At 30.2% G+C, this 22,941-nt stretch overlaps 2 protein-coding genes across 2 annotated transcripts in view; both read left to right on the top strand.

Moving 5' to 3' along the window:
* LOC130671069 (otoferlin-like) overlaps positions 1-17,036 on the top strand; it is a 22,754-nt gene extending 5,718 nt beyond the window's left edge. Inside the window, exons 5-16 of the mRNA XM_057474761.1 lie at positions 459-648; positions 943-1,148; positions 1,690-1,858; positions 8,179-8,372; positions 10,848-11,162; positions 11,329-11,670; positions 13,745-13,861; positions 13,954-14,382; positions 14,640-14,903; positions 16,296-16,512; positions 16,582-16,808; positions 16,989-17,036. Coding sequence (XP_057330744.1) covers positions 459-648; positions 943-1,148; positions 1,690-1,858; positions 8,179-8,372; positions 10,848-11,162; positions 11,329-11,670; positions 13,745-13,861; positions 13,954-14,112 — 1,692 coding nt within the window. The 3' untranslated portion in view covers positions 14,113-14,382; positions 14,640-14,903; positions 16,296-16,512; positions 16,582-16,808; positions 16,989-17,036. The remainder of the gene's footprint in view (positions 1-458; positions 649-942; positions 1,149-1,689; positions 1,859-8,178; positions 8,373-10,847; positions 11,163-11,328; positions 11,671-13,744; positions 13,862-13,953; positions 14,383-14,639; positions 14,904-16,295; positions 16,513-16,581; positions 16,809-16,988) is intronic.
* LOC130671066 (otoferlin-like) overlaps positions 16,275-22,941 on the top strand; it is a 26,314-nt gene continuing 19,647 nt past the window's right edge. The window contains exons 1-5 of the mRNA XM_057474756.1: positions 16,275-16,512; positions 16,582-16,808; positions 17,960-18,094; positions 21,169-21,313; positions 22,149-22,278. Of these exons, the coding sequence (XP_057330739.1) occupies positions 16,275-16,512; positions 16,582-16,808; positions 17,960-18,094; positions 21,169-21,313; positions 22,149-22,278 (875 nt within the window). The remainder of the gene's footprint in view (positions 16,513-16,581; positions 16,809-17,959; positions 18,095-21,168; positions 21,314-22,148; positions 22,279-22,941) is intronic.

The following is a 22,941-nucleotide window of genomic DNA, read 5'->3' as shown; positions in this document are numbered from 1 at the left end:
ATTTTTTAATTTTCTCGCGAAAAGTGGAAATAGAATCATCCATTTTTTTCACTTGAAAATAAATACAGAAGTGTACTTAAAAGTGAGTGAGTCTGTTGTAAAAGTTGAACGACTTGTTACAGAAAAAAAATACAGCATTAGAAAAAAAATGCTTTTAAAGTATAGTAACAGAGCTTTAAAACAGAGTACTCTGAGATTTACTCACGATTTTTTTATTACATGAGCGCCGGTTGAAAATGACATTACTTTTCTTTTTTGAATTTCTCCAATCTCACTTTATGATCCTACAAATCACTCAAGGATCTATAAAAAAAACACCTTACAAGTGAGATTTCGGTCTAAAAAAATATATTTTATCATCCGATTACAGCGACAAAAAGAAAAAAAGCTCGTGCTGAATCTCAACAGTTTTATCATACTAAGAAATACAATTTTCATATTTTCTTATATTTATTAAGGGTGAAACGAGTTGGCACAGTGCAACTTACACGCCAAGATTAAATGAAAGAATAATATTCACCGAAATGTTTCCACCTCTATCGTATCGCGCTAGAATCGCAATAAAAGACAGAATTGATAGCTGCCGTTCAAAAACACTGGCAACTTTTACACTGAATCTCGCAAAGTTATCTAAGTCTGGGGAATATGGTAAGCATTAATATCAATACAGTGTGATTTTTTTCTATTTCTATTTTAGTCCCCGAATAAATATTCGGGATCAATACGACCCCTCCATATAAAAAGAAATTTCAAATGTGACAGAATGGGCCACCTTAAAAAATTTAAAGACGTCAAAATTTCAATTAGATTTGCATAGAAGATTGTGGGCCTGCTTCAAGAGTTAAAAAAATTTTTTAACCAACTCAGGGTGCCCTGTACTGCCCATTTTGTCCCTCTGCTTTCCTTTACATACTTTATTAATTATTACTATCAAATTAAAAGGATTTCTACCGACGTATGGACCATCTTTTGTTCATTTTTACAATAGTGCAAACGAGGGTCCTGAATGTTTCTGCGCAACTAAGTGTCAGAATACGCGACCTATTTATCAAGGTAGAGTGCTCCTTTCTCTGAAAACAGAAATTGATGATTCCGGAGCTCCTATTATCCCAGGAGTGGTTACGGAACCAACAGCTTCTATTATTGAGGCAAGTTAAATTTATTTAATTAAAATTTACTTCGATAACACGCCTACTATCGGTCCATTTTATCCATTATTATTATAATTTCCGGATTACTTCAAACTGATTAAGATAAATTGAGCACTAAAAAATTCAAATAATTTTTCCAACTCTAGTATCCGATATAATTAATCTTGAAGCCTTGCTAAAAAATGTGAAAACATTAAAAAAAAATAATAAAATGTCCCCGCTTAATTTAAATTTTTTCTTGTCGTGTAATCTATGAATACTAGGCTTCTAACTCTTATACGGTATATAATTACATAATAGCTCTTTATCACAAGAAAGTATAATGAGCTATTGAGCAGGGGTTGTCACGCAATTGTAAACGGACCAACCCTTCACTACTTGATGGACATTTTCGCGCCTTAGGCTAAAAAATAACTGCTTAATTTATGCGACGAATATCAAATTTTATAGTTACGTAATTAAATTATGTGCTCAAGAGATGGTTAATCTAATTAATTATATCTTAATAGCTGTACTAATTATTATAATTTTTTTTTAGCATCGATTATGGACGACAGAAGAGTATTTACTGGTCGGAATTGTTTACGATGCTAATATGATCGATCGATCGAGATTTATGAGAAAGCCTATAAGTTTTGAAATAAATATCGGCAATGCTGGTAGCAAAATTTTTCCCTGTAATACCGAGACTTATGATTATTTACTAAGTAAGTTGTTTGAGTAAATATATTGTAATAGTATTTTTTTTAGTTAGTGGAATAATTGGATTAAATTTTAAAAGAATATTAATATTTATCTGCATCGATGCTCGGAATTAAAATGTCACGAGACTGGAGCCAGTTGAATTTAGTCAATTTGGTCAATAGTCCGTGCAATAATTCGATTGTCGGTTCATTGAAATGACATGTGGTTCTGAGATTAATAATAAATAAATGATATTCCAACAAGTCTGAAACTAATTAAGCGGATGAAATAAACCATTATCATCGATAGTAATGAAATTGATTTATTTTAATCCGCTAATTCGTATTGGTATGAAATTGGTTTTGTACGAGTGACTGAATATACATTTAACGCAGTTTCGATGCTTCTGCAGTCTAAACATACGTTGTAGACTAATGCTGTTAGAAATTATCAGCTCATATTCGATACTTATTTCAGGCTTATTGAAATGACATTTGCTCGCTAGCCTAGAAAAATAAACGAGGGCTGTCTTGATTGTCATTTAGTACCAGCTTTAATTCTAGTGAGACTCGCCATCGCGATTCATTTTTACTAGGGTAGTTACCCAAGTTTATGGACAAAAGATCAATTAGTGATTGAAATATTATAGAATAGAAACAAATAATATCACTTCGATTTCCTTTTCTATCCAACTGCTAATCGCTATGCACGCATAACCCAGTTCCTAATAATATTAGCCTTTAATTTACTTGCTTTAACCGTCAGCCAACTTCACTCTCATCTGAATTTGTCTTGTTTGATATGTTAACACACAGTTACTATTATATAGAGCTTTATAATAGGCATTAGCTAAATAATTTTGAAAAATCATTTTATAATTGCACACCTCGAACGCGAAGCGGAGAGGTAGTGCTCTATTGTCACCAAATTTTGGTCTACTCTCTAAAATCGAATTAGTGAAAATCACGTGACAATCACCATTTGGCAGTGAATAGTCACTTATCGCCAGTGAAAAGTATACCGCCCCGGGTCACAATATCTAGCCTCAATCTAGCCTCATCGAACCCAAGTAAGCCTCACTGCTCTCTTAAATATGAAATAGTGAAATTAGTGACTATTCACTATTGGCTAGTGAAAAGTATATCACTAATTCAAATAGTGGTATACCTTGCACTAGCAATAAGTGACTATTCACTGCCAAATAATGATTTTCACTAAATCGTTTTTAGAGAGTGAGTAAAAAAAGACTTTTGAGTCTCAAATAATGCTCAAAGAGCTTCAATGAGCCTCAAATGGTGATCAAGGAGCCTCAAATAATACTAATCGAATTTAAATTACATAGTCAAGTAGTAGGTTCATTTTAGGCTCATCGAGGCTTCTTAAGGATCTTTGAGAATCTTTGAGGCTCAGAGGTTTTTTGAACATCATTGGAGGCTCAAAATACTTTCTTTACTCAGTGAGGCTGGATTGAGGCTTACTTAGATTCGATGAGGCTAGATTGAGGCTAGATATTGTGACCCGGGACTATTTGAATCAGTGACATACTTTTCACTAGTACACTGATAAAGTATTTATTTGATATAAATAAATGCATTTATTTGAAACAGTTTTTCAGCCTTATTTGGTCAAAATAAAGCGTTATTGAGTATCAATTAATATAAGGTTGAGTCAAATAAATTTTATTTCAATCAAATACATCATTTTCTTCAGCCAAATAATACCTTATTTAGCTGAAATAAGTATTTGTTGGCCTCAAATATAGATTTATTAATAGTTAATAAATCTCATATTTGAGTGAACATCACCGCGATATTTGACTACAGCGCCACTTTCTGTTTATATTACTTTTCCGTACACTGTCTAGTTTAAGTTGTTCGTTACTTGTAATTTAATGCTGTTTTATAAATTATAAAATTTCATTTTCTTATATATTTTGTATAATGATTTTTATAATCAATTAAAATCAATTACTGTGTGCAGAATTTACTTTAAAAATTAAAATTGAATGGTACAGTAAATTGGTTGTCATAACCCTACTTAATTAACTCCATTTGTCATTTCTTTCTATTCAAATAAGCCATTTATTAACTATTAATAAACCTTATTTGGCTCAAATAAATACTTCTATCAGTGTAAACAGTGAATAGTCACTATTTTCACCATTTCAAATTTAAAAGAGTAGTTCACTAGAAATATTTTTCAAGGAAAGTTATGAATTTTTTACAGATAATTATACTATCATTTTTTGTCTAAGTTTAGAAACTGATTTTGTAATATTGATTAATATAGCCTCACAAATATATGTATATATAGAAGGGACAAATAAACGTTGCATATATGCACGTAAGAAAAAAAATTTTGAACAAATTTGCTACCATGTTGGCATAAATATATCAATATATTTATGCGTAGAAAAAAAATTTCAATCATATATCTATATAGGCATATATTTCTATGTGAGTCCTTAGATTCGGGCTGTGATATCTGACTTTTTTAAAGATCAAATCAAAGGGTATGTAAGTTTGCATATAAGTGTAGAGGTATGTTTGCGAATAAATCTTCCTTTTACGATAGTTATTGAACAAGTTTGTTCAGGAGATTGCATGAATGGGAAATATAAAAAAATAATTTTTTTATTTTTTTTTATTCTCCTTGAATGAACCGTAAACTACTGATCCGATTGGCCTTAAAATTCAATGTTATCTTTGTTCTGAATCTCTCCAATTTCCTCGAGTTCTATTCAAATGAAATATGTTCAGTAGACACTCGGCATAACAAACTTGAAAAGTTATGACTATTAGTCTAATTTTTTTTTTTAATGTCAGTACCAAGATTCATAAAGACAAAATTTTAGTTCAAGTCTCTCATGAATAAGTATGAAATTGAAATTTAATTATACTGGAATTTGTATAAAAAAATTTTTTAAATAAAATATTCGAAATCACAGGCCAATAATTTTAGTGAGAGTATTAATTCGTTAGATTTAATTTCGATAAAGTTGATAAAATGTTTTAGATTTATTAGATCTAATCCGCGATTTTTAATTTCGATTTAAATCATAAATTTGAAATAAGAAAGTTAAGAGACTCAAATATATATACTATTGCCCTGCTGTCGTTGAAATAATTTTTAAAAAATGAGCGTATTTCCGTCATAAACACTCGCGGCCACTTTTATGCTCGATACTCGCGAATGTTTCTTCGACACTCGAAGACTCAAATAAGAAAAATCTTAAAATTGGGTATATACGTTAAACCTCCACTAACTTCAGATCAAACTTATTACTTTTGTTACCCGAGTTTTATCGATACTGCAATAAACGTGCTATTTTTATCTTTTCTCAATACAATCAGGAAACAGAGAACCGAATAAAGTCCAAATTTATCGATATTTTATGTGTAAAATTATTCAATAAAAATTCAACGTAAAAATCATTTTTTTATTTTTCTTTGAGACATACTTTGATACATAGAAATCCCGGGTCAAAATAAGATGTTATTTAAAAAAAATTTTTTTAATGTCAATTGTTTAAGAATTTCAATTACCGGTTTTAGACAATGGGGTAATCAGTTAATCAGGGCAAGATGGTCATGCAAAAATTAATAAAAAAGAAAATTTTTTCCCAATCGTTAGTTGAAATTTTTGTTTAAAATCACATAAATTATCGTACTTTAGTAGAGAGATGGAGTAATATAGACACTAAAATTTTCATTCGATATTTCCTGATTGGCCGAATTATCCCAAAACTATTTTTTTTAAATGTTGACTCATTTAACCTTTACTCCAATAAAAAAAATAACAAAATTGTAAGATGTCTTTAATAAAAGTCAAAATAAATAAAAAGTAATTTATATACATCTTTGAGGCCACATTAAAAACATGTATAGGTACAACTTAGAACAGTTAATGATGAATTAAACGAGATTATATAAAGTATTATACAGTCGAGTACTTAAATAAAATTAATTACTGGATAAAGTAAATTTATGGCTATGCATCGAAACATATCCTGGATTCCGCTGCTTACTGTATTGGTGGTTGCATTTATGTGTAAATATATAGATACATTTATTTAACTGCAATGGTGGTAAATTAAATGTAACCGATATAGAGGTCACTGCAATGTTTTATGTGTGGTCTCTATATGCATTCCCTCGTGTGTAGAGAACAATATAAACTAGAGAAAAGTTGATAATAATCTTAATGCAAAACCCTATGGTATGAACTCGGGATTTGGTAAAGTAGAAAAGCTTATGCTAAAACTTTATACGAAAGTATATAAAGTGAATTATTAATTTAACTATTCTACTTAATAATTGACTCTCATCTTATTGTTATTTTTTATCTCTAATAATTTTTTTTTTATATAAATTCAAGTAATCTATTTTCAAAATTTACGTTTATATGAACACTTTCAAACCAAGTGTGTAGTCAAAATTAATACAGTTGCCAAATAACTCATTGAAATATCATAAACGAACTGTAAATATATTTTTGTGACAGACACTTGAAATCTACGACATTTAGCGCCTATAGCCGGCAGCTAAAAATATTAGATAAGATACAGCTGGTAAAAAAGATACCTAATCGTTCTTATAGTGAGGTCATCAACGGATCAAAAAATATTTTTTTGTTACATGTGCGATAGCAAACGACCAAAAAATATTGAAGTAACTTAACGAGCCATCTTGTGAAAAAATTCATCATCATTTTAATTCGTCCACTTACCGACTTATCTCTAATTTTCAACAAATACTCAAAACAATCTTAACAAATAAATAAACGCGGATTTATAACCTGCTATTTATAGGCACTAGATGTAGTAAATTTCAAATATCTGTCACAAAAACTAATGTATTTATCTAGTACAATCAAGTCTAAGACGCTCGTATGTTAGTACCCTCGTCTTCGGCTCGGACACCAATCTTCACACTCGCGTCTTAAACACGATCGCACTCGGTAGATAAACTACTATTTTGTGACAGACACTTGAAATCTACGACATTTAGAGCCTATAGCCGGCAGCTAAAAATATTAGATAAGATACAGCTGGTAAAAAAGATACCTAATCGTTCTAATAGTGACGTCATCATCAGATCAAAAAATATTTTTTGGTTACATGTGCGATAGCAAACGACCAAAAAATATCGAAGTAACTTAACGAGCCATCTTGTGACAAAATTTATCATCATTCTAATTCGTCCACTTACCGACTTCTCTCTAATTTTCAACATATACTCAAAACAATCTTACCAAATCAATAAACGCGGATTTATAACCTGCTATTTATAGGCACTAAATGTAGTAAATTTCAAATATCTGTCACAAAAACTAATGTATTTATCTAGTACAATCAAGTCTAAGACGCTCGTATGTTAGTACCCTCGTCTTCGGCTCGGACACCAATCTTCACACTCGCGTCTTAAACACGATCGCACTCGGTAGATAAACTACTATTAACACACTGTGAAATATTTTTTAAGTGACTGGTAAAAAACTATAGTTTTGTTTATGGCCTTAAACATAAAACACATTTAATGTGCGTTAACAGGGTTTCACACTTATCCCTCTGTTACACTTAAGTCCACGAACGGTACTATCTTTGTTGCACTTGTGCAGTAAATGGAAACTTTGGCCGAGTTTTTCTCTTAAACAAACGAATATTATCAAATAATTGAAGCGCACTTCGTTAGATTAGACAGTAGTGCATCAATGTACAGTCTGTATTTTGTATTTAGAGATTATGTTCGCGAAAAAAAACTCAGCCAAAAATATTTGATAACCCCTGTTAAAATAATTCACATGTAACGCACTTGGTTTTAGAGTGGTTATAAAATCAACTTAGATCTACTTCATATTTTTTTTCCTGATGATTATTTATCAAAACCATGCAAAGCAAATTATCAGAAAAAAAAATCTATTGGCAATAAAAAAGTTGATTTAAATAAATGAAAAAAAAAAGGAAATTAATAAATAAAAGCGTAAAAAAATATCAAAATCTTTCTGAGTTGTCGTGCAGACACTGACGAGTTAAGTGATTTTGTGATAAACGCGTTTAAAGTTTCGTGTGAAAATCGTTACTATCTACCTTTGACGCGTCGTTATATTCATGGTTATAAACTTCGTCACCTCAGAATTTTAGAATTATATTTTTTTTTAATCTTAAAAGAAGAGATAATAAATATATATAAACGATTCATCAAAAATTCTAGAATGTACACGTTTTGAAATGTGAATTTTGAATTGTTAAAGTAAATTTGTAATTAAGAAGTTATTGAGTTTAGTGAATAGATTAATTACAAAAGTTAGTTATGAAAATTTAAATAATATATACAATTCATAGACCAAGTAATACTCGACAAACGTCCTGATTTTGTGAGCTCGACTGCGCCTAGATTAACAGCCACGACAGATGGCAAGTTTAATTACCTTCCACTTGGTTCCAATAAACCTTGCATGTACGTTAAATCCTGGTGGCCAAACTTAGAATGGAGAGTATCCAATACCAACAGTCTTTTGTACATCGCCAACTTCCTCGTAAGTAAATTTAAGTACAAAAAACAAAACTATTTTTTTTTTCTATTATTATTAATTATTTTTTGTGATTGCGTCGGCTTGATTTTAATAGGTTTTTTTTTTTTTTGGCAATTTAAGATTTTTAGTAATTAAATTAAATAATTATAATAGTGAGTGGAAAAAAAGATTTATTATATAAATACAATTAAAATCTTTTCTGAGTCTTACATAAAAAGTATAAGCATTTTAATGTTGCTCGAGCAGAAAATAGTGTAAGAGTTGAAAAGAAGCAGAAAATATATAAATGGACAATGCAAACAATGCTGAGCTTAATTAAATGAATAAAAGTCATCTGAGACTAGAGTGCAATGTTGGATTTGTAAACTCAATTTATAATTTACGAGTTAAATTGTGCTCATTATCGAATTTAAATCTTAACATTTTTACAAAAAAAATTAAATTTTTAAATACATGGTATCAAGACTTAATTTTTCATTAACTATAATTACGATAAAATTTAAAAGGCTAATAGTCGCGTGGATAGAATTGTTTATTTGTTTTTATTTCTTCTCAAAAAGTTTTATTTACGGTCTAGAAAAGAATGAGCCAAGTTAAACACTCCAGTAGTGTGAACACTTCAAAATTTTGATTAAAAAAAATTTGTTATAGTGGTTCATTTCACCACATTGTTTAATTTTGTTTCATTCCTCCCTAAATAGCCATTCCTACCTCTGCAATAAATAGTACAATTTGATTCATTTTTTGTCTTAAACGTCATGACCATGTAACTACCTATCGTCGAATGTTAAAACGGCTCTCTATAAAATCAAGACGAACTTACTACTTAGCAACATATTTCTATAAATTATTACAAGTAGATAAGCCAACCTATTTGAGTGAACAATTTACCGATATTGATTCTCGATGATCACAAAGATTAGCTCATAAATTAAACAATGTTAATTTTGAAATTCCGTATTTTGTATCAAATTATTATGAAAATTAATTTGTTATCACTGTCATTTGTCTCTGGCAAACACTACCCCCTGATATTGTTGGTGCTTCCAGTATTGAGGTCTTTAAAACCAAATTGTGCGATTATTTAATGGAGCTAGAGATTTAAATTAATTTACCTATTGCCATGCTCTGTGTTAATATTAATAACATTGTTACCATTATTGGTTTGCATATTTACAGTTATTATGTAAATTCAGATACCCTAGTTAAATCATGTAAAAATTAAATCGTATTATAATTAATCAGAAGTGTCTTTATTTTGGTATCTTCATTATATTTTAAATTTTTATTATTTGTATCCACTATTGCAATAATAACTTTGTAAACTTTGCCATTTGGCAATGCCTTGGCATTATTAAATAAATAAATAAATAAATTAGACGAAACATTTTGAACAAAAATACTCTCTAAATATGAGTTAGTGAAAATAACTGAATATTAACTAATTCCAAGTGCAAACCAAACCACTAATTTCAAAAAGTAGTTCGGTTGGCACTCAGAATTAGTGAATATTCACTTATTTCACTTATTCATGTTTAGAGAGTAAATTTTTGTTTCTTTCGAGGTAAAAGTTTGTTCTTCGCAATACACGGAAAAAAATTAATCGTGAATGCAACATGATGCAGTCTTGGTAAATAAACATGACAAATCATGTTGCTGCCACATGATTTTCTTATGTTACCGCAACATGATCATCATGTAGCCGAAACATAACAAATCATGTTGCTGCCACATGATTTTCTCATGATACCGCAGCATGATTATCATGTAGCCGAAACATGACAAATCATGTGAATGCAACATGATTTCATCATGTTTATTTACCAAGACTGCATCATGTTGCATTCACGATTAATTTTTTTCCGTGTAGTGCGCTTGTTATAATATTTTAATAAATTACTTTCAAATACAATTTTTTAACGAGAGTAGAGCACTGATATATCGCTTTTAACGTGTGCAAAATATATATTAAATTTTTTTGCAGCTATGTAAAGTTTTTAAATTTCTTGACTTATTCGATATCGATTTCTTGTGAAAAACTAGACAGTGAATTTTTTAAATAAATTTCAATCATAAAACTGCTTAATCTTAAATTTCATTTCGACGTTAAAGATTTTAATAAATAAAGTATGCCAACGCTTTTCCAGAATAAAGAGATAAAAGTTAAGATTTAAAAGGATGGGAAAAAACCATTTAAATCCTGAGGTTATAAATTGAAAAAAATAATTCAAGCTGTTCTAGACCGGGTTTCGAACTCAGACTTTTTAAGTACCATCAAGTATTGTCAAAAATAAACATTGTGTGTGTGTGTGTGTGTGTGTGTGTGTTTCTGATATTCAGACAAATAAGACTTTAATAGTAAAAAAAAACAAATAATTTTCTCACTGAATATTTTGTCTATAAATTGTAATTTCGAATTAACTTTACTCACAAAGAATAAAGTCTATTACGAAAATAATAATAACAATAAATTTATAGGAGGATATGCTAAGCAAATTGGAAGCACTAATTGCCGTAGAAAATCCAGCGGCATATGAAACTTATAATACTGTAATTGAGTCATTAAAATGTTACTGTATGCATTACTTGTCTATATTGGATACCGATGTATATAACGAGAATGGCGGAACCACAAAATTGGACAGACACCGGATTAATCTGTGTCACTATTGCATACAAGATATTATCACGATGATAAATGTCAACGGCAAGCTCCCTAACAATAACTACATTAAAATTGCAATGTTGCATGCATACAAATATTTGAAAAAAATACTGGATGTTGCTGAGGACGTAAGTCATCATCAATAATTACTCACACTCTAATTTTTTTCCGAGTTATTGTTTTAATCTGAATCATAACTCTAAAACGTGAAACGAAATATTTGATTTATTTTTGTAATTAATGGTATAAAATATATGAAAGTAATATTTATATCTGTATATATATTTATCCAAGCCTCAACATTCATTTCCGGATGTTTTTATTTGGATGATAGCCGGCAGTAAACACGTAGCATTAGTTCGTATACCAGCGTCGAAAATAATTTTTAGTGAAGATGAAATGTCACGAGGAACTAAGTGCGGCCAAAGAATAAATTTATTCATGAAAAATATCACCGACGGATTTATTGACAACAACCTTGTCGATTATAGTGCATGTAATATTGAAATTTTTTTGTGGTTCGGAAATGCCAAGTTTGCGTCTGCTTTCTGGAGCGCCATCCCCCACGGATACGATGTCGAGCACTCGGTAAACATGGAATTATTTCCCAAGACTTTCAACTATACTACAACTTCGGTAGGATATTATATTTCATTTGAAAACACTTTAATAAATTAAAAATAACGTTAAGATATTTAAAAGTACTTTTCCCGCGCTTAAGCTGTATTGAAGTCAAGTTCATAAATTATCAGCGAGGATTTCATCGCTAATTTAAACTTGATATTTATTCATTTAATTAATTCGCGACATCTCTTATAACTTAACTTTGATGAAGATAATTAGTGTCTTTGGTGAATTGGTTCACTGAATTTTTATGCTACTCAAGACCTAATTAACGAGGTTTCTGTGTAACTAATTGAGCTAGATTTTATAAGAATGTAACTCTAGTTTCATCAAACCAGAGGGATAGCATCCGACCAATTGTATGAAACGTTTGATGTTATTATTTGAGATCAACCAACCGAGTAATTTAAGAATTATTTTAAAAATTTAATTGGAAAAAAATTGATCCCTATCTATTACTTGGATTAAATAAACGAATATTTTTTGTATAATTGATAGCTACAGAAAAATAAAACTTTTATATTCAGCGTACGGCTGAAACATCCATGTTTCAATAAAAGTAATCAATTTAAATTTATAAGCTACATCAGTGAGGATTTTTATTTTTAATTGCAATATTTTATTATTCAACTGATAACGTGTAGTAATTATCAGACAGTGCTATCAGTAATTTTTATGTAATTAATAAAAGAAACCCCTTGAAATAATATTACAAAGCTTTGATTCATAATGAGACAGTACAGTTCCCAAATTTGTCCTATTCAATTTTTCAAAATGACCCGCCTTTTTTCTTTGTAGAAGTCACTATTATTATTCACTACTGCCACCTCAGCGCTATTGCCAATACTCGGTAACAAGCAGAAAGTCAAAAAATAAATAGGATACACGGTAAGAAATATTTTGCGGTTATCACTATGTCAGTATGGGCACAAACGCCATACTGTAGGGTATCGAAGATTTTTGTAGGTTAAAAAATTGTATGCATAGATGATTCAACCATTGTGGGAATAGTAACATTGGCAATAGTTGTCGCGGACGCCGCAATGTCAGTATGGCCGTCAAGCCCATACTAAATTGCCGCATCCACATTGCTTCTGGCCGATAAACATAGTCTAACGACATCTATATAGTTTTGGTGGTAATACGATAGTACACATTGATTGACACGCCAGAAATTATGGCGGGAAAAACTAGTAGCATTGTGCCCCCGGCATTGTAGTATGGGTCTCAGGGCCATGCTGTTTCGCCGTGCCTGGTATGCATACGTGTGAGCAATACAATAGCTCCAGTACTATACAGTATAGTAAATAACGCCATACTTCTGGGACTCGTTACAATACTGTCTTGAAATATTTCACATATTTTTTAGTATCTGTCTTGAGACCATACCAGCATGGTGTTGAACGCCATGCATTTCTTACCGTGTAGAAGTACCGTTTTTCGCCACAGGGTCAGTTTCGGTTTCTTAAAAATTTTAAATAAAATAATTTGTAAAATACGCAATGTCATAAGCAATTTTTTAAATGTCTTCCAAGATACTTTTAGTACACGATTACAAGAAAAGTCTTTTGCAATACTTTTTTATTAATTAAAACAAAGTATTAAATGTCCAAAAATGGAGTAGTGGCCAAAAATGGCACTTCTACCCTATGTCGGCTTAAATTGTAACGAGCCTTTGGTGTTAGTCATAACATATTTACTACAATTAATCACCATGGATTACAGTAGAGCAATCAGATCCTCTTCCATAAAATTTTAAAGCTAATTAAAAAAGAATCGAGTTGATTTGTTTAACATTTTCGAAAATAACGTAACCGCGTACATACGAACCGCCAAACCCTCTATTGAAATAAAAGTTAAATTGAATGTTTTCCAATAAACATTAAATTTAAATGACCTTACACATTATTGAAATGCCCTTTTTTATGTACGTGTGATATTTTATTAGCAAAGTTTTATTAATATAATAAATAAGATTAATATCAGTGAGAGTAAGACACAAAAGTTTTGCGTTTGAGGTGTACATCAATAAATATGATTTATTTTATAACGAATCATCAATCAAAGTACTTCTGTTTTGTTACAGAAATTTCAATTACGAGCTCATATTTTCCAAGGTCGTTTTGATTCGGGACTGGACTCGACAGGTTTAATGGATCCCTTCATTCGTATTATCTTCCATGGCTATACTGCGACTACTAAAGTAATTTTATCCCGAAGTTATAGTAGTTATTATTATTGTTATTGTTATTGTTATTATTATATTTATAGCAACGACGTAAAATTATTTTATAGTCAATCAAACAAAGTTTAGCTCCAGTCTGGGATGAGACTTTAGTATTTCCTGTAATCGATTTGTATGGAGTGAAGGAGAGCATCAAGTCAATGCCACCTCAACTCATAATAGAAGCATTTGATTGGGATTGCTGCGTGAGTTTTACTACCGTTAAATGATCTGCTGTTAAAGCTAACAAGTCGTTAAATAACCAGTGTAAGAGTGTTTTAGTTAACATCTGGGTGTGTAGTTATGATTTAAGTTGGACTATTTGTTATGGTAATTAGGGACCGAAAGAATTGTTTGGCAGATGCATTGCAGTACCAGTTGTTAAATTTAAAGAGGAAGCATATTCTCCGCCGGAATTCCCTCCGACTTTGATTTGGTATAAACTCGAGACCGAATCCGATTTCCAAGGAAGTGTTTTGGCAGCCTTTGAACTTATTGAAGTATGTTGTTATTTTGAATTTATCTTGACTTCTATACAACTACTCGAAACAAAAAAAAAATTGCCTACAATTTTAACGTGATTTTATTTTTTAAATTTAAAATTTGAAAAGCTTCAACCCTCTATAGCGACGTACTATAAATTAAATCATGTCATGTGAGAAAAGTTCTTATGGAGAGAGTGCTGAGGGTTCAATAATTTATTTGAATTAAATTCTGTCCGTTAATAATTTTTATTACTCTGGTTTATTATTATTAGAAAGTGGGTGATGCTGATGTGACTCTATCTCCGTCAACAGAGTCAATAAGATACAATTTACCTAATGACATTCGTCCAAATATGATAAGTCATCGCCTAGAAGTTATATTTTGGGGGATAAGAGACATGAAGAAAATTAATTTTGTACGAGTCAATAAACCGAGAGTTGTTGTTGAATGCGCGGGAATTCATGTCAAATCAGAAATTATGAAAAATGCTAAAAAGTTTTCCAATTTTCGTCACACTCATGTCATTATTGATTTGGTAATTTGTTCAAAATATTGTCATTGAAATAAAATTCACTATAAAGGGGAGTTTATTTTAGCATTAAAACTCGAGATCGGTAAATTCGGATTGAAATAAAATTCACTTTCACTCCGAATTCACTTCCGATTTTTTACGGTGTATTTTGTCAAGGTTCTTATGTTCGAGAGTAACTAATTACATGAGGTAAGAAATACATGGCGTTCATTACCATGCTGGTATGGGGTCTCATAACAGATACTAAAATAGTATGTGAAATATTCCAAGACACACTGAGAGAACAATTTATTTGAGCCCAATGAGATTTGTTTCAGGCAAATAAATCCCATATCTGAATGGACCCAATCCGTATCTATTTGAGACAAAGATATGGTTCATTTGAATGAAATAATGATTTGTTTACAGTTAACACATCTGTTTTTAATAGTGGCAGTATAGCACCATTTGTTAGCTACAAACAAATATATATTTGAATGAAATAAATGATTTTGTTCAGTCAAATAAATCCATTTAGTTGGATCAAGTAAATTGTTCTCTCAGTGCAGTACTGTAACGAGTCCCAGAAGTATGGCGTTATTTACTATACTGTATAGTACTAGAGCTATTGTATTGCTCACACGTACGCATAGCAGGCACGGCGAAACAGCATGGCCTGAGACCCATACTACAATGCCGAGGGCACAATGCTACTAGTTTTTCCCGCCATAATTTCTGGCGTGTCAATCAATGTATACTACCGTATTACCACCAAAACTATATAGATGTCGTTAGAGTACACGGAAAAAAATGATTGACAATAATTGCAGTTCAACTTCTAATTATTTATGTTATGTTCAATAACTAATGTCGTTTCAATCAGTAAAATTATGATTTTAATGTTTAAACTGCTATAATTAACAGTTAACCGTTGAAATATAGTGCTTGACTATTTAAGATTACTACTTAAACCTTAAAAAACTACAAGACACTTGTCAAAAAAATGCATCTGTTATTAATTTCTTACGTTCTACTCAGTAATATTTACTGAGATTCAGTCTAGGCGCGCTGTTGACGAGAATCTCAGTAATATTTACTAATATTTTTTTTCCGTGTAGGTTTATCGGCCAGAAGCATTGTGGATACGGCAATGCAGTATGGGCCTGGCGGCCATACTGACATTGCTGCGTCTGCGACAACTATTGCCAATGTTACTATTTCCGCAATGGTCAAATCATCTATGCATACTATTTTATAACCTAGAAAAATTTTCGATATCATACACTATGGCGTTCACGCTCATACTGGCACAGTGAACTCCGCAAAATATTTCTTGCTGTGCAGTGCCCAAAAAATAAAACCTCACTTGCGCGTATGAAAAAAATAAATAAATAAATGACTAAAATATTTTTCAAGGATTTACCCGAAAGAGATATTTATCATCCACCAATTACAATACAAGTATATGATGCTCGTAAATTTGGATGCTTTAAGTATGCAGGTGTCTGCATAATACCAACGGCTCATATTTTTTTAGAAAAACTAATTAGTGAAACTGAATATAATTATAAAATATATGATCATGATGACGTTGAAGAATCTTATCTTCGAAAACCTATTTCTGAACTTATCTGTATATATTTCATTATTATTACTATTATATATTTATTTATTTATTATTGATAATTAAATAAACTTTTAGTACCACTGCCAATCAATTACGATTTGGAAAAAGAAGAGCAAAAAAATTTGATTAGTTACAAAGAACTTGCAAAAAGTGGATTTAATTATCGAATCACTCAGTTCTGGACTATCATTAAAGAATTTTTATGTAGTAGCAAAGATCAGATGAAATATGAAGAGGAAAATTATCAAGCTGACGAGGATGAAAGTTATGACTGGTGGAGTAAATACTTCGCATCCCTAGAGGTACTTTATTATGAAAATATTTAAATTAAATCCATACACATTTATTTTGACATCCCCGTTTAATGTCATATAAAAATCCTATCCCATCTCGTATGACTTTTGTTATTAAATTTTTAAACTAATGTCTATTATTTTAAAACTTCATTACTTTTTTTTTTGTTCTACTTGTCTGTAATTTAGGAGGAAAGAAATCGTGAGCTCGGAGAGCATGAAATACTTCCATCTGGACAAAAACCAATTGCAACATTTCGGGTAATTTTCTATTTCATCTCATGTGATATTTTATCAAATTAACTTTTTTTTCATATACATACTTTTAAGGAAATAATTTTATTTTTAATAAAAAAATAATAATTGAAAATGAACTAAAATCGATATTTATATGACCAAAAATTGATATAACTGAACTCCGGAAAAAAATGAGACACTGGATCATTTAAAACAAAAATTATCATTTTGGTTAAAAAATTGACTGTTGCTACATGCGTTAATAGAACAATTATTTTTTTAATCCGGTATCCGGTAGTAAAAATTATGAATTCGATTTCGGAATTAGAAGATATGGGATCAAAAAATTATTGAAAAAAATTTGATTTGCTCCATTCCACTGAGTTCTTCCCTTTTATAAATATATTGATGCATATAAAATACTAAAAAAAAAAATAAATTTACCCAAGTAAATACTTTTTAGATCGAAGCTTAAGAAGAAAAAAATTTTACTCCTTTTTCCCTACTATTTTTAATTGAATCAACTCTAATGTTTATCATTTTCAATCAGTATTCTGGAGGCTAATTTTTTTTTTTCCCGAGGCTTGGTTCAAGCCTCGATTTTTGATTTCCCGAGGCTCGGCTCAAGCTTCGCTTTTTTGATTCCCAAGGCTCGGTACATGGCCATCATCTAAGGCTTGAACCAAAGCTCCCCCAACGGTTCAACCCAGGCTCACGCCAGGGCTTGGCAGCATTGGCTGACGATTGGCCGAGGTCTGGTCCAAGCCTTATCCAATGGTTCCCTCCTACCAGGGAGATAACTCAAAAAAACCGTCAAAAATTTATCGAAAATTCTTGATACAGAAAATAAAAAAATTTTTTTTTTCAAAAATTCCGGTACCATGTCGTGACTTAACTTTTCCTTATTAATTTTTGTCAAATAGATTTATTCAATGGAATTAGAAATGCTACAAGAATTTAACGGTTTTCAAGATAAACTGACAGTATTCGAACTATCTAGAGGTAAAGACACCGGATGTTCAGAACATGACAAAAAAAATATATCAGGAAAATTTAAGGTACCAAATAAATCATTATTTCTGAAATATATTTATATTTGTATTTTTGGTGAAGTATTTTTTCATGTCAACCAATACCTTTCACCGTTTTTTTCCTTCAACACAACCTTTTTGTTATCACTAAAATATTTCCTCATTACTCCAGCTATCTGTCTTGTCGAGTGTCCCTTTCCACGGCAGGGGCCGGGGTTACGGCTGTCGGTTGAAAACTTGGACCTCTGCCAAACACAAAATAATTCCCTAATTTTAAGCATATTGATTGCGATTCGATTCATGGCCACATTAAACTGCTAATATATCTGACACCTTACAATATAATTACTACTTATTAATTCCCTCACCACCATTAGTGTCATTTTCAATTTCATTTTCATTATTTTATTCGCATCCCATCGTTAATATTATGATCCTCATTATTATTTCTTTATTACTATTGCAAACAACAACACCTGATACGTCATTGAACTTGGATCATTAAATCATTCACGAGTTTACGACACGCCCTTTATTGTTATCTCCCCATCAAAGCAGAAAAATTAATTAATTATCAACGTCATTTATTATCATTCCTGTTCGGATCGGGTTCAGAAATAACATTTAATTATTGTATTAATTGACAACTCTATATTCATTAGTTGATGATCAAATTAAATAGGTAAATATAGGGTACAACTGTCAGCCCAAAAAAATTTTTTTATGTCAGTTGTCATAATTTTTTGAAAAGTCGTCTGAAGTTGGGTCTTCAGCTTTTATAAAAAAAATCGATGTACATTTTCTTTTCTAAAAAAGTTGAATAAAAAAAGTGAAAACCTCTACGCTTATGGACAGATACATGCCACGAAAACATCTCATAAAAATTTCAGATTAATCAGATAGAAAGTGAGATATGAATGCTACTGGCAACTCGAAAAAGAGGTTTTTACACAACTTGAAATGGAATAAAATAAAATATTTTTTTACCTAAAAATATTTGACAAACTCTTTTTTAATAAATAAACAATTTTTAGAGTTTTAAATGCATAACATACGGTCAAAATTTAACATTTGTTTCTTTTCTTAATCTAATGGAGATAGTGATCCGGAATTTTTTGGAACTTAGTATTTTAATTGTACTTCTATACTCTCAAAAGATTTATCTACAGCCAATTTACCATTTTCATCCCTTTATTTTTACCTATGATTCGGACCCCGTTTTCCCTTATACGAAGTAAAATTTATGGTAACAATTACAATATATTATGGAAATGGTTCCTATAACGTATGGTAACCGATTTTTTGAAGTATCGATTATAGGACAGCACCTACATATATTATGGTAACCATTTTTATCTATATCGTTTTCATCCCTGTATGATATGAAAATAATTCCTATATCATCATAATTATAAATCCTATGTCATTATGGTAACTGTTACCATAATATTACAGTAACCATTACTATATATTATGGTGATGGTTCCTTTATACTATGAGAATCATTACCATACTCTGTAAACATGAATAAGTGAAATAAGTGAATATCCACTAATTCCAAGTGCAAACCGAACCACTTATTTCAAAAAGTGGTTCAGTTGGCACTTAGAATTAGTGAATATTCACTTATTTCACTTAGTCATGTTTAGAGAGTAATATATGTTGACGTTTACCATGATAGTATTGGCAGGGAGCCTAGTATATGGTGGGGACAACTGAAACGATCGCAGCGCTCGCTGTGGATACAATTTCGTTAAATCATGCTCTCTTTGAATATAAACACGTGAAAATTAAGTTTAAAAATAGTTCATAATAGTTATTGTGTCGTTAATGTTTGCCTTTGCTCATCGTTTGAGATTAAAATAATATTTTATAATTTATTGATTCAAATCCGGTTTGGATAATAATTTTTATCATTGCCTAAAAATTATTTTTTAACCCTTCGTTACTCGCGCTATACGGTGATTCCCTGTACAACACTACTTAAGCTAATAGAGTTGGCGTGAATATGAGTGAGACACTAGAGAAAGCGCGTGTAACGGAAGGTTAAAAAAACATTATGTTTTTTTAGTTACGATTTACAAGCAAACTATCATGAATTAAAATAAAATTATTTTCTTCAATTTTGTTAAAAAACTCAATTGGCTATTCTACTATTTTTTAAACCATTATCATTGTAATTGTCATATATTATTTGTTTTGATTTTATCGGTTAACCTTATTCTATTCTAAAATAATAGTGTTTATTATGTATTAAAATTTTTTATACTTAATTTTTTTATCGAAATATATTCAATTTAATTTTCTCTATCAAAAATACAATTACACTTTTTTATTTATATCATTATAAATTATTATATTTTGATTTTAAAACAAATTTTTATTTTTTACACTAATTTTATATATCTTTTATAATTCTCGAGCATGATTTTTTGTAGCCATCAGATGGCGTTTTCGTCGCGCTCCCTGCCAATAAGAATGATTACCATAATATGATGGAAACGGTTACCATGATGGATAGGGTTTATTTCCATACGCACCTAGTAATCGTTACACTGTGAAAATGACATCTATTCCTATGTAATTATGGGAACTATTCCCATGAGTATGGTAATCATCACTATGAATCAGTTACCATACTCTTTTAAAATGAATCAGTGAAAATTGCTGCAAATCAGTGAATATTCACTGCATAAACAGTCCCAAGTATACCACTGATTGAATAAGTGGTATACTTGGGACTGTTTATGCACTGAATATTCACTGATTTACAGCACTTTTCACTGATTCATTTTAAGAGAGTACAAAATAGGAACTATTACCATAATTAGAGGATTTTTTCCCAGAAACTGTGGGTGTATGGCCCATAATTCTTGGCAATTATTACCCTCACGCATGGGTTAATATTTTATAAGCATACTAAGAACAGTTACCATAATTTTCTCTCGTATTAAATTATGAAAATACTTTGATCAATGAAAATTCAATCAGTTACGTAAAATAACTATCACTGAAAAAAAAAATTTCTTCATGCAAAAAATTTTAGATTGACCATTTCACCCTACATTCCTTTAGTTTTATTATTTTTTGTTTTATTACAGGGACACATTTCAATCTACCCTTGGTCTTACTCCAATAAAAGTAAATATAAAACTAAAAGTGGCAGAGACATTTCTTACGGGTTTCTTTCTGATTATCCACCGCAAGAACCAGTTAAACTTATCGTACGTCTCTACGTCATAAAAGGTTAATTAAAAATATTTTATTAACGTTATTTAATTAGGTGTCAGTCAATAAAATTTTTTATCTCACTACTTTTTTTTAATTAATCATAAAAAAAAAATATTTTACGTCTTGAAGAGTAAATATCTTTTATGGTTAAGTGTCTGACGACGTAGTTACGTAATCATTTATCCCATGTTATTTTAAATTCATTACGACTGTCAGACGAATCCAGACATGTGTTGAGTATTCCCGTAGCTTGATTACTAGTTGGTATGACGTATAAGTATGTAATATATATAGGTAATTTATAAAGGGTATGTAGAGGTATGAGAAACTCAGAAATGGTGCATCATAAATTAGCAGTGTCTTATCGATTTGACGGTTTTCATTCCCAGCGTTCGATGCTGATCTACACGGACGTTAAATTGACAAAATAGACTTATCATGAGTAAGCACCTTTAGAACAGTATATTAATATAGCGATCGATTTTACATCTACGGAGATTTGATGATAAATTGTTTTTCAAAATTTACTAAACTAATTATCTTCGTACTCAATTACTTGCTAGTTTTGTCAATAAATTAAATTTTATAAGCACAGAATAATAATTATTTTCCTTTTTTTTTTTAGTTAAATAAAAAATTTATTAATATGGAGGGTAATAAAGGCAAAACAGAAAAAAAATTTTTAATCTCTATTTCTTCCAAGCCTTCGAGATACTCCATCATGTCCGGACTACCCTCCATATTATTCAAATAATTTATTTTTTGTTACCGGTAATTTTAATGAAAAATTAAGTAATTTATAAGTATTAATATATATATATATATATTTTTTTTTTTTTTTCTAATTCAGGAATTAATTTACATCCATGTGATCCACTCACTGGAAAATCAGACCCTTATTTATATATCAAACTCGGAAAAAAGATAATTAATGATAAAAAAAATTATGTACCTAACCAATTAAACCCTATCTTCGGCAAGTAAGTTTTCTTGAGTAAATGTAGATAATTTTACGGTATTTTTTACATAAAAAATGAATAGAAAAATTACTATAGTTATAGTAACATGAGGACAGTATGGAATTATTGTACAAATTACCGAGACTGTAGAAATTTTTAAAATACATCGAACAGAATTTACAAGGTGCATTGTAATTTTGACAAAGTAACAGATAAAATTTATACCAACTGCATAGTAAAATTTATTAGGTTAAATCAGAATATTTACTACGCAGTTGGTATAAATTTAATCTGTTGCTTTGTCAAAATTACAATGCACCTTATAAATTCTGTTCAATGTATTTTTAAAATTTCTACAGTATCGGTAATTTGTACAATAATTCCATACTGTCCTCATATTATTATGACTACACTGAGAAAAAAAATACTTTTATCAAGAACATTTACTTGATACAGGAACATATATTCTTGATAATTTTCAAAAATATATAATTTTGTCTCAAGAATTCGTAGAATTGAAGGAAATAATTTTTATTTAATTCAAGTAAAGCTATTCTTTTGTTTACTCATAATATAATATCAAATTCATATAATAACAAAAATAAATTCGATGCTCTTTTCTCAAGGAATTGATAATTAATAATAATAAAATAAATATTTTGAACGGATTTCTTAAACAAAGAA

The sequence above is a fragment of the Microplitis mediator genome, chromosome 7 (assembly GCF_029852145.1).
Source record: "Microplitis mediator isolate UGA2020A chromosome 7, iyMicMedi2.1, whole genome shotgun sequence".
In the NCBI taxonomy this organism is placed as follows: domain Eukaryota; kingdom Metazoa; phylum Arthropoda; class Insecta; order Hymenoptera; family Braconidae; genus Microplitis; species Microplitis mediator.
This window is presented reverse-complemented; position numbering and strand designations above follow the sequence as displayed.